Source organism: Amphiprion ocellaris, chromosome 6, assembly GCF_022539595.1.
Source record: "Amphiprion ocellaris isolate individual 3 ecotype Okinawa chromosome 6, ASM2253959v1, whole genome shotgun sequence".
In the NCBI taxonomy this organism is placed as follows: Eukaryota; Metazoa; Chordata; class Actinopteri; family Pomacentridae; genus Amphiprion; species Amphiprion ocellaris.
The window spans coordinates 29,775,866-29,788,820 of NC_072771.1; the positions used below are offsets into that span (position 1 = coordinate 29,775,866).

A 12,955-nucleotide genomic window follows, 5' to 3' on the forward strand; every position below is an offset into this window, starting at 1 on the left:
ACTATATTTCTCTGCGATGTGGAAGTTAAAGGAACTCCATCTATAGATCAAAAACAACCCCTGTAACGTGGAAAGTGATGCAGAGAAAGTTACTGCATTGATCGGGGGGGGAGGGAAATTCAAACATCCATCAGCTTAGAGCGTCAGTGGATAGTAAGTGTTAGGAATAATTAACCTTTTAACTGCACATTTGGCTGCTTCTCTGACCCCACCTTGACCCCCTCCTGTACTAATCGCCTGACCAGTGTGCGTGGAGCGTGAGGGATCCGGTTACCTGGTGCGTTCCGCCGCCTGCGCACCGCACGGGACAGCTCCTGTGGTACTGAACCAAGAGGCTCCTGATTCTCGCCTCTCATTGGACGCAGGACGCACGGCGGTCTCCTCGGCACGCCTCTGATTCGTCGCTTCACCTGCCCGTTCAACAGGATTTCCTTCACAACAGACTCAACCGGGGAGCAGCTGTCGCGGAGCCAGTGCGCTCTCAATGTCACCGGCACCGGAGAAGATGAATTTAGCAGCGACGTCCGTAAATACCGTCGCCACGGGGCCGTGAAGATCCTCAGCCAGGTGAGACTCATACACAGATTTGACATGTGTTGTTTTTGTGCGGCGGGCTTGTGATGAGAACGTCCTGGCTCTCAGGGATTGGCCTGCTGCAGGGATGTTAACTGTTGACTGTCACTGAACGCGCACAGACGAACCATTCAACTGATGCGCATCTAGCTTTATCTCTTCGAAATAGGAGATTTTGTCTGAGAACATGTATTTTATCGAAAAAGAAGTATCTCTTTATGCCATTACAAGGAATGTTTCGGTTGGCGACCCAGCAGTAGGCTGTCTGGTGATCTGAGGCTGATTGGGAAGGTGTCATGGAGCTTCTGTACACCAAGATGAGTCTCATTATGTATATTTTCACCACCTATTGTTTAAATGTCGTTATTTTATTGTTCTATTTTGCTGTGATTGTGCTCATAACATTCAGTGCATCAGCCATAACTGACCTGCTCGTTTTCGCACACATTAGGCATGCACATGCACATGCACAGTGTAAACAGAATAATTCTTAGCTTTGGAAGCCCAGCGTGACTGTAATTACCTTCTTTTACCATTTTGAGCACTAAAACATTGATGACATAGTGAACAGAGTCTGGCTTTAACACCTGTTGCTCTCTGACATAGCATTTATTTGTCTTTATGTCTTTATGTCAGTATTTTTTTTTCCATTTATAACTCACTTTTTGTGTCATTTAGATCATCTTTGTTCTTGGGAAGTAGTTTTATTAACAAAATCATAGATTTACATCTATGTAAATTACATACAAACACAAAATGTGTGTCTGAGAAAAGCCAAAAATTAGTCAAAAAGTGCCCTGTGGCTTCAATGAAAGTACACAAACTGAAACGGTTAGATATGGATGTGGCAACTGTTTGTCACATACATGTACATAATGTGTCTTTAATTACACAATAGTGTTTTTTTCACCTACTCCAAGAAGTGAAAAAACTGGAAGACCTGAAAAGTAAAGGAGGTATTCTTTAATCTATTGATCTGCCAAAGTAATCATTCTTCTTCGTGTAGACCTGGATTGGAAGCTGAATCTATTACCATATTTTTGAAGCCAAAAAACACAGTTCATTTTGGGGTTCTTTTTATTCCCACCTGAATGAAATTTGTTCTTAATTTTTATTCTTTTGATGGTCAATCAGTGGGAGAACATGAAACATTGTGCTTCATGTGGTTTCATTCTTTGATCCGAGCCTCTTTGATGTGCTGATAGTGGAGAACGTGCAGACAGCTCTTTTAAGCGGTAAGAAATAAACGACCAAACACAGCATTTAGATTTGAACCACCGGATGCAGGATTTACAGAGTCCATGCTACATTGTTCTGTTATTGTGTTCCCTGCATACATTGTCATGGCAACTTTAAGGCCTCAGAGACACTTCTAGCTCTCCTTGGTGTTTAGATGTACTTGAATCCATACATGTGTTCTATATTATCAGATTTGAGAAGAAGTGTTTTTCTTTTTACTCAGCTACAATAATAACAGAAGAAGATTGATACTGAGCAGTCATACTATATAAAAAAAATATAAAAGCAAAGCAAAACCCTCAAAAATAGGGGCAGGAGTATAGTGTCCTGCTCTTGCATTTAGCTTCATTTTTAGCTGACTACTTGCAAAATTAGGTATTTTGTCTAGTTTTAGTGTATTCATAGAAGCCTGTGCTGCTTTAGTTGTGTGTCAAGGGAAAGGGATTTAGAGGTCAATGTCTTTTTTTTTCGGAAATGTGAAATATTTGGCCCATAGATTCCAGAGAGGCCTGCCTCTCTGTTCCTAAGTCCCATTGTCTTCATTGTTGTGGCTCTTTCACTGTCAAGCTTTTTATTCTTTTCAGCTGCGTGTCTCAATTAACACACTGGGCGGCTTTGTGTGGAGGGAGCTCACTGTCTGCATGTGCATGCATTTACACCAGTGTGCTGTGCATGTTCCTGTCTGAGGAAAAGGCCGTGTGAATGTGTGTGCATAGGCGCGTGCGGCATCTTTTGTGCCTGAATGCAAAAGGGGCAACGAAAAAGTGAGAATGGGGGATCCAAGCACAGGAGGAATGAGGGAATAGACGTAAAAAAGTGAATAGGTGGAAAAATGAGGCTGACAAAGTGAGAAGCAGCTCCTCTGTGTTTTCACCTTGTATAACTGAAGACACGAACATGCATTTTTTTGTGGACGGAGCTGCAGCAGATGGAAAGAGTGAGTAATTCTTGCTCCACAGCTGCTGTGGATGGGCTCTTGTGTTTTCCGTTGTTGGAGCGTGTGAAGTGGCTGCTGATGCTAGCAGTGTGATCAGCAGCAGAGTGCACCAGGCAAACCCTTCTTCCTGCCTTCAGGCATCTTCAGACAAATGATTGAGTGTCTGGTGAGTCAGGACTCACACTTGGCAAAGCGGATTGTGTTTGCTGATGAAGGGCTGCTTGTTTGCAGACTCATAGACTTGTTTGTGATAAGTAGCATAATCATATGCAGTTTTTTTAAGTTGTACGTCTTTCTGCAAATGAACTTGAAAACAACAAAGATGGGTGGACTGGATGCCGCTGGTTTAACAATAAGTCACAGAAATGATTTTGTTCATAATGTAATGTTTCATTTTCATTTAGATGTTTGATCATTTTATACCAATTAATTAATCTTAAGTGTGAGTATAATGTTTGATTGCAAAAATGTCCTGAAGATCTGCAATGTTTTCTAAATAGAGCAGCAACACCTTATCAATTAGTCGTCAACTATTTAGTTAGTCACCAACTATTAACAGCAATAATTTTTTTGCTTCCAGCTTCTTAAATTTGAACAGATCCTGGCTTCTTTACTCCACTTTGACATTAAACTGAACATATTTGGATTGTGGACAAAACAAGATGTTCGACAACGTCCCCTTGGCCTTTAGGAAACACTGATTGATATTTTTCACCATTTTCGGACATTTAATAGACCAAATAATCAATAGATTAATGACAATAATCATTAGTTGCAACTCTAATTCTAAGTAATGGTAGTACAAATGATGTAAGGCACAGTACTAAAATGCAACTTATTTGGTCGTGCTTTTCACAAAAGACACAGAGACATTGCATAAGTTTTCATTAACATGATGTATAAAGGATGATTTCATTAAAGAACAGGCTCCCACATCGTCTTTAGCAGTAACTCAGTTGTCTTTAAGTTTCTGATTCCTCCAAACATCCCTTCAGTATGGCTTTGCTTCTACTCTTGAAGGGCGTTGCAGCTCAAGTGATTAAGGTTGTTTACTTGGTTCAATTAGCAACCAAGAGAAAATGATGAAAAAAATGTAAGTGAAGGTAACAATATGCTGAGAAATTTTATTAAGCTTTTCATCCTTGATTATTTTTATATATGCAATTTCAGCTTGAATTCACAATATTTGCAGGGACTCTATTCTTGCACCAGCGCACTGTTTTGCTCTGTATCTGTGTTTGTATTGGTGTGTTTGTATACGGTTCAGTCCACTCATGCACATAATTAACCTGGGTGTTCTCAGACTCAACACAGCACGGAATGATTGTATATATAGTGCTGTGTGCTCTCCTATTCGGCCCGCAAGTTCGGTTAATGCCTAATCCTCAGCCTGACAAAGACAAGCAAACATGCTCGGTCAGTGTCCATCACCAAGCAACCAGGTAGATTTGTTATCCAGTGGAAACAAAGGATAAAGCACTCAGAGTAACTCTGCTCATCTATAAACCCTTTCTGTACTGTCAAGTTGGACCAATCAATCCACTTAGCTTTTCTAATATCGCTTTGCTCAATATGGCAGGTGTTTTACTTGCTGTTAAAGCAGTTTTATTATATTAGGAAGTTTGGTGTATTTTAACTGCAAGATTCAGTATTTCACACTGTAATGTCTTGGTTTCAAGGCTTACTTGTCATTTCTTCTCCATTCAAATATATTTTAAGGAGAGTTTTTCCCTACAATTGAAAATTTCACTTTCCTGATGGTGGTTGTGTCCCAGTACTTCTCTTGCTTTTCTCTCATCATCGATCTGTTTATCTCATGCGTAGTTGTCCTTTAGTCTTTTTATTTACACACATTAAAGGCTGGTATTCAGCGTGTGTTGCTTTGTGCTGTAAAGTGGAGGCCTCTCCTCTCCGAACAAGTCCTTTTAGGCCGCCTGAGATCAATGCGTAGATATTCATGGTGCGACGGCAGGAAGGTGTTTGAAGGCTGGAAGACTCTGGGCCTCACAAAAGAGAACTGCTTTGATTTTCCAAGTGAGCCTGCAACACAGATTCATTCATCTTAACACAGACAAATGAGAGAACACATTCGAAAGCATCACGTTACAGGAGGTTCTTGTCTTACACGCACAGTCTGTTATGTCAAGAAAACTCTTAATCAGTTTATGATGGTAACAGTGAAGCTGAACTATATTCCTCGAGACACCCTGTTAGAGTAGCACTTTACTGAATGCATATATTTAATATTGATGTAATGAGATTTTCTCACATCAGGTATAACTTACCTCAATATCAGTTGATTTAAAAAAAATCTAAACATTGCCTTCTAACTTTATTGTAGAAACATGTTCATATCTTAATCTTGATCATAGAAAACAATTTATTTACCTTTCATTCAGTTTCAAAAATTGACTATGATCCATCACCTTTGCTGTTGTGTCAGAGTGTGAAAGGATGCAGTTAGCAGCTTTCAAAGGATGGAACTAGTTTATATGAAACCTTTCATAATGTAAATGAACTATTTGACAGTAAAATAAACCGACCATGCCTTAATCTGTCTCTTACTGATTCAGATTTGTTCATCACACTCAGCACCAAGCTCATATTCTTTAAAAATGGGTTGCAAACATATAGTTACATTTTTGATAATACAACTGGGAACTATTTTCTTTTTAATCAAAAATTGCTTAAACGGTAATGAATGCATTTATAAGAGACTAATTTTAGCTGCTGATCGGTACACCTTTAATGTTCTTCATATATGTTGCCTTGAAGGTTAATGTGGAAGTGAATTCACATTAAATAGGGTGTCCATGTTCATCTTAGCAGAGGCACAGGAACAGCCAGTGCAAAGGTGTCAGCAGCTCATGAATTTTAAATGTTTTTGGACGACAGTGGGAGACTTCTTATCAGGGTAACACAATTGTTGTAGGTATGACCAGTTCATTTACTGGTTTTGAGCTTTTTGGCTCTGATCTAATGAAACAGCTGACTGTTCAGTGACCAGTTTGTTAAAAGAAACAGGCAACTCTAAAGAGGTAGATTTAAATACTGTGGATACTATGGATTGTATGTAGCTTGAGCCATATATACTAAGTATATGTTGGTTGAACTTATAAACTTTGAATGCTATTATGTTAAATACTAATAGAAGATAATGAGGGAGTTTATGTCAATTTACAGTGTCATTTTTAAAACAACTAAAATCTTACAAAAAATATATTTGCCAAATATGACTAAGAACATTTTGTAAAATTAAATGTAATCATTTATTTATCTTATTTGTTTGATTTTCATTGTAGTTACAGAAAGTATTTCAATTTAATAAAAAAAACTAATGGTTTTCATGAAATTATGATTCACTTTCACCTCACATTCACCTTTTCTTTTCTATCTCATGGGACGTTGTTAGAGCTTTGTTCACAGAGAACAAGGCAGTTATCACCTAATTATGCTCTCATACACCGACACACGTCAAACACACACACATACACAAGGGAGTAACAGTCCTCCCTCATCTTCTGCATTTGAAATAATAAAGTCTGGTTATTCAGGTATTTCAGGTTGCAAGCATAATCTTGAAGTTAGAGAGTGATGAGGATCTCTGATTTGTTTATTCTGGCTCTCATGGCAACCTGTGCTTGTATTGCCCTTGGAGCAGGACTCAAGCAGTAAATTAAGTAAGAATTACAAAACACCATAAGTGAACACTCAAGCAGATGCTGCACAGGGAAACTTGTATTGACTTAAGCATACAGGCCCTTCCACGATTAAAAAGGAAATATATTACCACTGTTAGCACCACTATAAGCATAAAATACATTTATTTTTGCATCTCTCTTGTGCTTTATTCCAGGTTGTCTTGCTAATCACCCCATGGCTGCACCCTGACACTATCATCTGTTCAACCTCTTTCCTCCAGCCGCCCCCATCCAGCTCCTCTTCCCTCCTCCTCACCCTGTGGCCTATTTATACCCAGGAGACTCAAAAGAGTCCATTAAAGCTCCGCCGACCTCTTCAGCAAGAGACAACAGTGAGCATGAATCCGATAACACATGGTTTATCTGATCTCTACGCTCATCACCTTTTCTGCAACAGCCGCAAGTGAGGAAAACTGAAATGTTGATAAAGTGCAACGAGGCAACAGCTGCTTCCAACTTCTGATGACAGACTGGTCCTGATATTCCACTGTGGCGAGGACAGTTTCAGCAGGTTTGGGACATTTTGGATGCAACATGAGCTTGGACCCACTACAAAAAAACTGTCATATATAATATTTGTTTATTGCCTCAGTTGTCTAAATGGCTGCTTTATTGGGACAAGGACATTGAAATTATTTTCGTTTTAAATGACGCATTTGTCTAAAGGTAAGTAAAGGTTTTTGACTTCTGTAAATTTGCCTACATGTACTTGGATGTGTTTTAGCTATATATTTAAGTTTTGCAATTTTATTTCACATCATGTGGGTTATGTGTGTTTGTATTTATATGAGGCAAATATTATAGCTATTGTGTACACGTTGCAGAAATTGGGAAGAATTTTTTCACTTTTAACAGTTTCAAAACCATGTTTTGTTGATCTGATATCAACAGACAAAGAGAAATATGAAAAACATTTTAGCTGGCCTAAAATACTTTAGTAATACCTTACCGAGATGTGTTACTGAAGCTGTTATGCTGTTTAGTTTCAGTTTAAAGGGACAGATTTAAAACAACACTTGAGTAACGGTAGGAACATAAGTAATTGTGCATCAGAACAACACATGCTGTACTTTTCACACAGCACTGTTAAGAAACTCATTATCTCAAAAATATAATAAAAACTTAACCAAAATAATTGATTTTTTTTTCTTTTTGTGCACACAGTCCTGCATTAGTCCCAGCTATGAGCTAAGCTGACCCCACCCTGGGCATCCCTTGCAGGATGACTGCTGTCTGCCCCTCTGAGAGCAGCCCAGAAGGGGCTGAAGCTGGGGCTGGGGCAGCAGGCTCGAGGGTGTCGGGGACGGCGTGTACCGCTGGGACCAGCTCACCTTCTGGGGCCGACACAGGGGAATCTAATGAAGAGTCCGTCGGAGGTTCCATCGGAGGCGCAGGCATGGGTACTAGCGGCCAAAGATGCACCCGCTGGAGCCACCAGGACAGCTCGGACATCAACACAGATGACGAGGGGGCCACAATCCGCCGCCTCACTCCGCTGGAGAGACTGAACCTGGACATGTGTCAAGATGAAAGGTAGGGTTTAAGAGATGAAGCAGAAATTTTTTTAGACTTTCCTCTCAGTGGGATTCTTTCTGTGGTTGTTCCACTTGTAGTATATCATAAAGAATGTCAGTGTTACATCATCTGTCGTGTAATCTGGTCGCAGGGTGGTGCGTGAGCTAACAGTGGGCAGACGAATCGGCTTTTACAAAATTCGAGGAGAGATCGGGTGTGGAAATTTCTCCCATGTCAAGCTAGGAATTCATGCACTCACCAAAGGTAAGACCCTTCATGATACCAATGACACACAGCTGTACGTCTGACACTTGCACAGAGGCAAACAAAGACACCAGCTAGATTGGATGTAGACATTACTGATTGACTACATACTGAATTGTCATTGCTTTAAGGAACTCTAAAAACGTTAATCTAAAATAATTTTAAAAAACAGGTGAGCTTACATATACTCGGGCTTCTATTCCATTTAAGTAATAACTTGGCTGATAAGCTGTTTCCATCAATGAGCAGCAACACTAAAAATGTGTCCTTATAGCGATTCACTAACAAGGCAATGTGTGCCGGACCGGGAGGCTGATTCAGCCACAAAGAGACAGATTGTCTGCTGCCCTTGAACAGATGGATTGATTAGAGATCTCCAGTTTCCTTAGTGACGGCTGAAATTGCTGCATGCCTCATCAAAGAGAGAGAGGAAAATGAGTGTGCACCTCTGTGTGTGTGTGTGTGTGTGTGTGTGTGTGTGTGTGTGTGCACGCGCTTTATGTTTTAAGGTTTAGATGTTTTTTTATTGTATTCCTGCCTTTTACATGCTACGTGCATTGTGTGTGTGTGTGTGTGTGTCTGTGTGTGTGTAAGTGGTATCATTTTATCAAAAACAATATGAGCTCTAATGCATTTTGAATGCTCCCATTGAAAGCTATGTCGGAGCTGAAAGGGAGTCTTACACCAGCCTTAATAATGCATACTGAAGCACAATTAGATATCTCAACACCGTTTTGCTACTTCAGAACTTTTCTGTATTCAGTTACCTGAGGTCTATTTTTACGTATGAATCATTTAAAGGAATACAGTCACGGTTCGACTTTTACATATATATTTAAATTTTTCTAAAATTGTACTTGTAAAAGTGAGTATATTTTAATTTATTTTTCTCACATTTTTTAAAGGTGAAAGTAAAATTAGATACCAGAACAAGCCATCTAACTAAGAACTCTGTGTTCCTATCATATTTAATCTTTGCCCTGACTTGATCCTTCATATCTGCTCTGAGTCACTGCTCTAAGACAGGAAAAAAAAGCAGTTTTCCCTGAATTACAAAAGCAAATGTCCTTTTTAGATAGGGCTAAAAGTGAGAATTAACTTCCTGGGAGAACATAATCAAGAAAATTGGTTTCTGAATGCACCTCATCCTCCATCAAATTAACCAGAGGAGGGCATCAGTCGTGGCCACTCCAGGGCAATCCAGCAATTCTGTGTTTGCAAGGTGGAATCAGATCCACTATTTCTATCTCCTATTCACAAAAGATTTATCTAACAATTAATACATAATTTATAAGAGAAGTAATGCTATTTTAGTCATCATAACCACAATGCAGGCACTTGTATCTCCATTTTAATACATTTAAATATCCTTTTCCCAGGAAAGTTTCTGTTGTATTGAGAAGCCACTTTAAAGTATTTCTGCTATTTTTTTAATCTATACAAGTGGCTCTGCTGTATCACATGTTAATGATCACTGACCATGAACTTTTTCCTTCCATGACCTTCTATTAACCAGACAAAGTGGCCATAAAGATCTTAGACAAAACCAAGCTTGATCAGAAGACCCAGAGGCTGTTATCCAGAGAGATCTCTAGCATGGAGAAGCTGCACCATCCCAACATCATACGCCTCTATGAGGTCTGACTCATTCATTTATGAACTTTATCTGATCTCTGTGAACACATAACCCAGCTCTGGTTTTCTTTGAAATGCATTCTGATATACTTATTTGCCTGGGCTTTTTGTCTTTTCTTCTGTAGGTGGTGGAGACTTTATCTCGGTTACACCTGGTGATGGAGTACGCAGGAGGAGGGGAGCTCTACAGCAAGATTACCACAGAAGGAAAACTTTCTGACACTGATAGCAAGATTGTCTTTGCTCAGATCCTCTCTGCTGTTAAACACATGGTCAGTATATATATGTGTGTGTGTGTGTGTGTGTGTTTTTTATTGAAGTTGTATGTTGAGTGTAAATGACTGCAGACAAATTCAGTTTACATCAAATCTATTATTTCAATTAACTCTTTTAAGATTTATTTGCAATCTTAATAGTCACATTATCCTATATATTCATATTGACCATAAAGATGAGAACCCATATTGACTCTTTCACATGTACATAGCATTACTTATACTGTGCTGCTACAGTGACCTAAACAAACCATGGTGTTCATTAAAATTTGATCTAATCTTTTAACCCAATTAATCTCAAAGAGATGTTCTATCAGTACAGAGTATTTACTGGTGTCAATGTATCACTCTATATACAATAATAATAGCAGCTGATATAAGCAATTTCTTTTATACATGAGCGCTGCACATGAAATTTGGAGTTGTTCATTATTCAGCTTCTCCTTGTTCTCCCACAGCATGAAAACAACATCATCCACCGTGACTTGAAGGCAGAAAATGTCTTCTACACAAGCAGTTCTTGTGTCAAGGTGGGGGACTTTGGATTCAGCACGCTGAGCCGCCACGATGAGACCCTCAACACGTTCTGCGGTTCTCCGCCTTATGCCGCACCCGAACTCTTCCGGGACGAGCATTACGTTGGCATCTTTGTCGACATCTGGGCCCTGGGGGTGATGCTGTTCTTTATGGTGACAGGCACCATGCCATTCAGGGCCGACACCGTGGCCAAACTGAAGCGATGCATTATGGAGGGAGCCTACATCCTGCCCACTTGGGTGCCTGAGGCATGCCAGAGGCTGGTCAGGGGAATCCTCCAGCCCATACCATCTGACCGCTGCACTGTGGAACAGATGATGGGATGTGAGTGGCTGCTCCCTGTGAACTTCCCACGTGCCTTGGAGCCCTTTAAACTAGACCCATCCCACCTAGCAGAGAGTGATCCATCCGAGCTTATCGAGGAAGAGTTGGAGGTAAAAGCAGCGCTGGAGACACTGGGAATTACAACAGAGCACATCCTCAATAACCAGGGCAAAGACTGCAGGAGCTCCATCACTGGGATCTATCGGATCCTGCTGCACCGGGCACACAGGAGACGGGTTGTTGAGAGCAAGCCTGTGGTCGCACAGGTAGCGGCACCAACCACAACGAGTAAAAAGGAACGGCTAAAAGTGTACCGTAGTTTACGGCACACATCCAAACTGTGTGTGATTCTGTGACAAAACTCTCTGCTTCGCTCCAGAAATACATTGACGTATCAGTCTGGGATGAGACTGCATAGATTCCATTAAAAAAGTCCTTCTCAGTCCAGTAGTATAAATTCACATCATAGTAAATAACCCCATTCAGCTCCTGGTATCTGGCTCTTCTTACTTTATTGTTTCTATTCTAGTAAGTGAAATGAGTTTCTGCCAGTGAATCTGTAATTGTCTCCTTTGTCTAAATGGGACATGAAATCCACAAGAAATTGGTAAATGTTCTTAAATACAATTCCTTTAGGTTAACATGTTGATAATTAGATGTCAGACAGAATTTGTTATGTGGGTTATGCAGGCCAGATAATTATAGCTCACACCTGGTCTATGTTCAGTTGTGTTGTAACAACGAATCCTATGAGAATCAATGTAGCATAAATTTGAAGGGAAAAGGTCCACAACATTATGCTGAGGTGATAAAGTGGTGAAACATGCAGTCAGTACATGAAACGTGGTGTCTTTAATGTTTAATTGCACTTTTCTTTGATGCCTTTTTTCATCATGTTCTGAAATCAGACAGACTGGTTTCACTATATTCCTTACTGTTTGTGATGATACAGAGACTTTACATTTTGTGTGATGTGTCTCTGTGGGATGGTCCTATTAGGCTGGTCGACTTCACTAACCTCACATATTTTCCCTATAGGCTGAAAAAAAAAGCCAGTAAATGACATCAAGCTATGAATACCAACATACAAACTATCAGAGTTACTAGTTCCTGTGGAAACATTATTTTTGACTGAGACAATTTCAGTACAAGTTTTGGTCATTAGGTTTTTAATCATATGACGCCATTTCCATGCTAATGTGCTGACTGAAATAAATATTAATTTGAAACGCATCTGCTTTTATTTTTGTGTCTATATTTTATAGTCTTCAGACTGAATACACAAAATACACTGTGTGAGCAATTATTTCTTGCATTCTTTAAGCTAAGATAAGATAAAAACTAATCCCAAAGGAATTTCTTATGCCAGATATTGCTCAGAAAACTAATTTATCTAACATGAGAAACTGCAGCGCTGAATTGAAAAGCAGTGAGATGTAAGTAGGATACATTCTTGTTTAAAAAAAAAAAAGCAAGTTAAATTTAGCTTACAATAGAAAAGTCAAAAGTAATACTGGCAATGATTCTGAGGTAAATGGAATATTGCATATCAAAAGTTTTTGTGGCGTGATTATATTTATATATACACACACATACACTGATTAGCCACAAGATTATGACCACTGAGAGGTGAAGTGAAGAACATTGATCATCTTGTTATAATGAAATGTTCTGCTGGGAAACCTTGAGTCCTGACATTCATGAAGATGGTTGACATGTATCACCCACCGAACACTGCAAGTCGAGCAATCCCCCCCAACCCCGACCCCCACATGGCAACAGCAGTGCTTGATGCCAGTTGCCACCCTCAGCAGGACAATGCACCCCAACACACCGCAAAAACTGCTCTGGCGTGGCCCAGGGAACACGACAGAGCAAAGCTGTTCTCTTGGGTTCCACACTCCCCAGATTCAAATCTTACTGAGCATCTGTGGGATGTGCCAGGACAAGCCTGA

At 39.9% G+C, this 12,955-nt stretch overlaps 1 protein-coding gene across 2 annotated transcripts; it reads left to right on the forward strand.

The window, feature by feature from the left end:
- The first annotated feature begins 258 nt into the window (after positions 1–258).
- Positions 259–12,233, forward strand: nim1ka (NIM1 serine/threonine protein kinase a). 2 transcript variants are annotated; one of them, XM_023280932.3, is made up of 7 exons: positions 259–567; positions 6,606–7,116; positions 7,615–7,983; positions 8,117–8,229; positions 9,746–9,867; positions 9,990–10,136; positions 10,598–12,233. In XM_023280932.3, exons 3-7 carry the CDS (start codon positions 7,673–7,675, stop codon positions 11,354–11,356), a joined length of 1,452 nt encoding a protein of 483 aa, XP_023136700.2. In that variant the 5' UTR covers positions 259–567; positions 6,606–7,116; positions 7,615–7,672; the 3' UTR covers positions 11,357–12,233. The 2 variants fall into 2 exon arrangements, with proteins under 2 accessions (XP_023136700.2, XP_054867688.1); XM_055011713.1 differs by lacking the exon at positions 259–567 and adding an exon at positions 2,533–2,749.
- The last annotated feature ends 722 nt before the right edge of the window (positions 12,234–12,955 follow it).

What these genes read in the sequence shown, in the direction of transcription:
- nim1ka (XM_023280932.3), top strand. Translation starts at nt 7,673, where the DNA reads ATGACTGCTGTCTGCCCCTCTGAGAGCAGCCCAGAAGGGGCTGAAGCT. An exon ending in ACATCATACGCCTCTATGAG is followed by an intron (nt 9,868 to 9,989) that starts GTCTGACTCATT and finishes TTTCTTCTGTAG; the next exon opens with GTGGTGGAGACTTTATCTCG. An exon ending in TCTCTGCTGTTAAACACATG is followed by an intron (nt 10,137 to 10,597) that starts GTCAGTATATAT and finishes GTTCTCCCACAG; the next exon opens with CATGAAAACAACATCATCCA.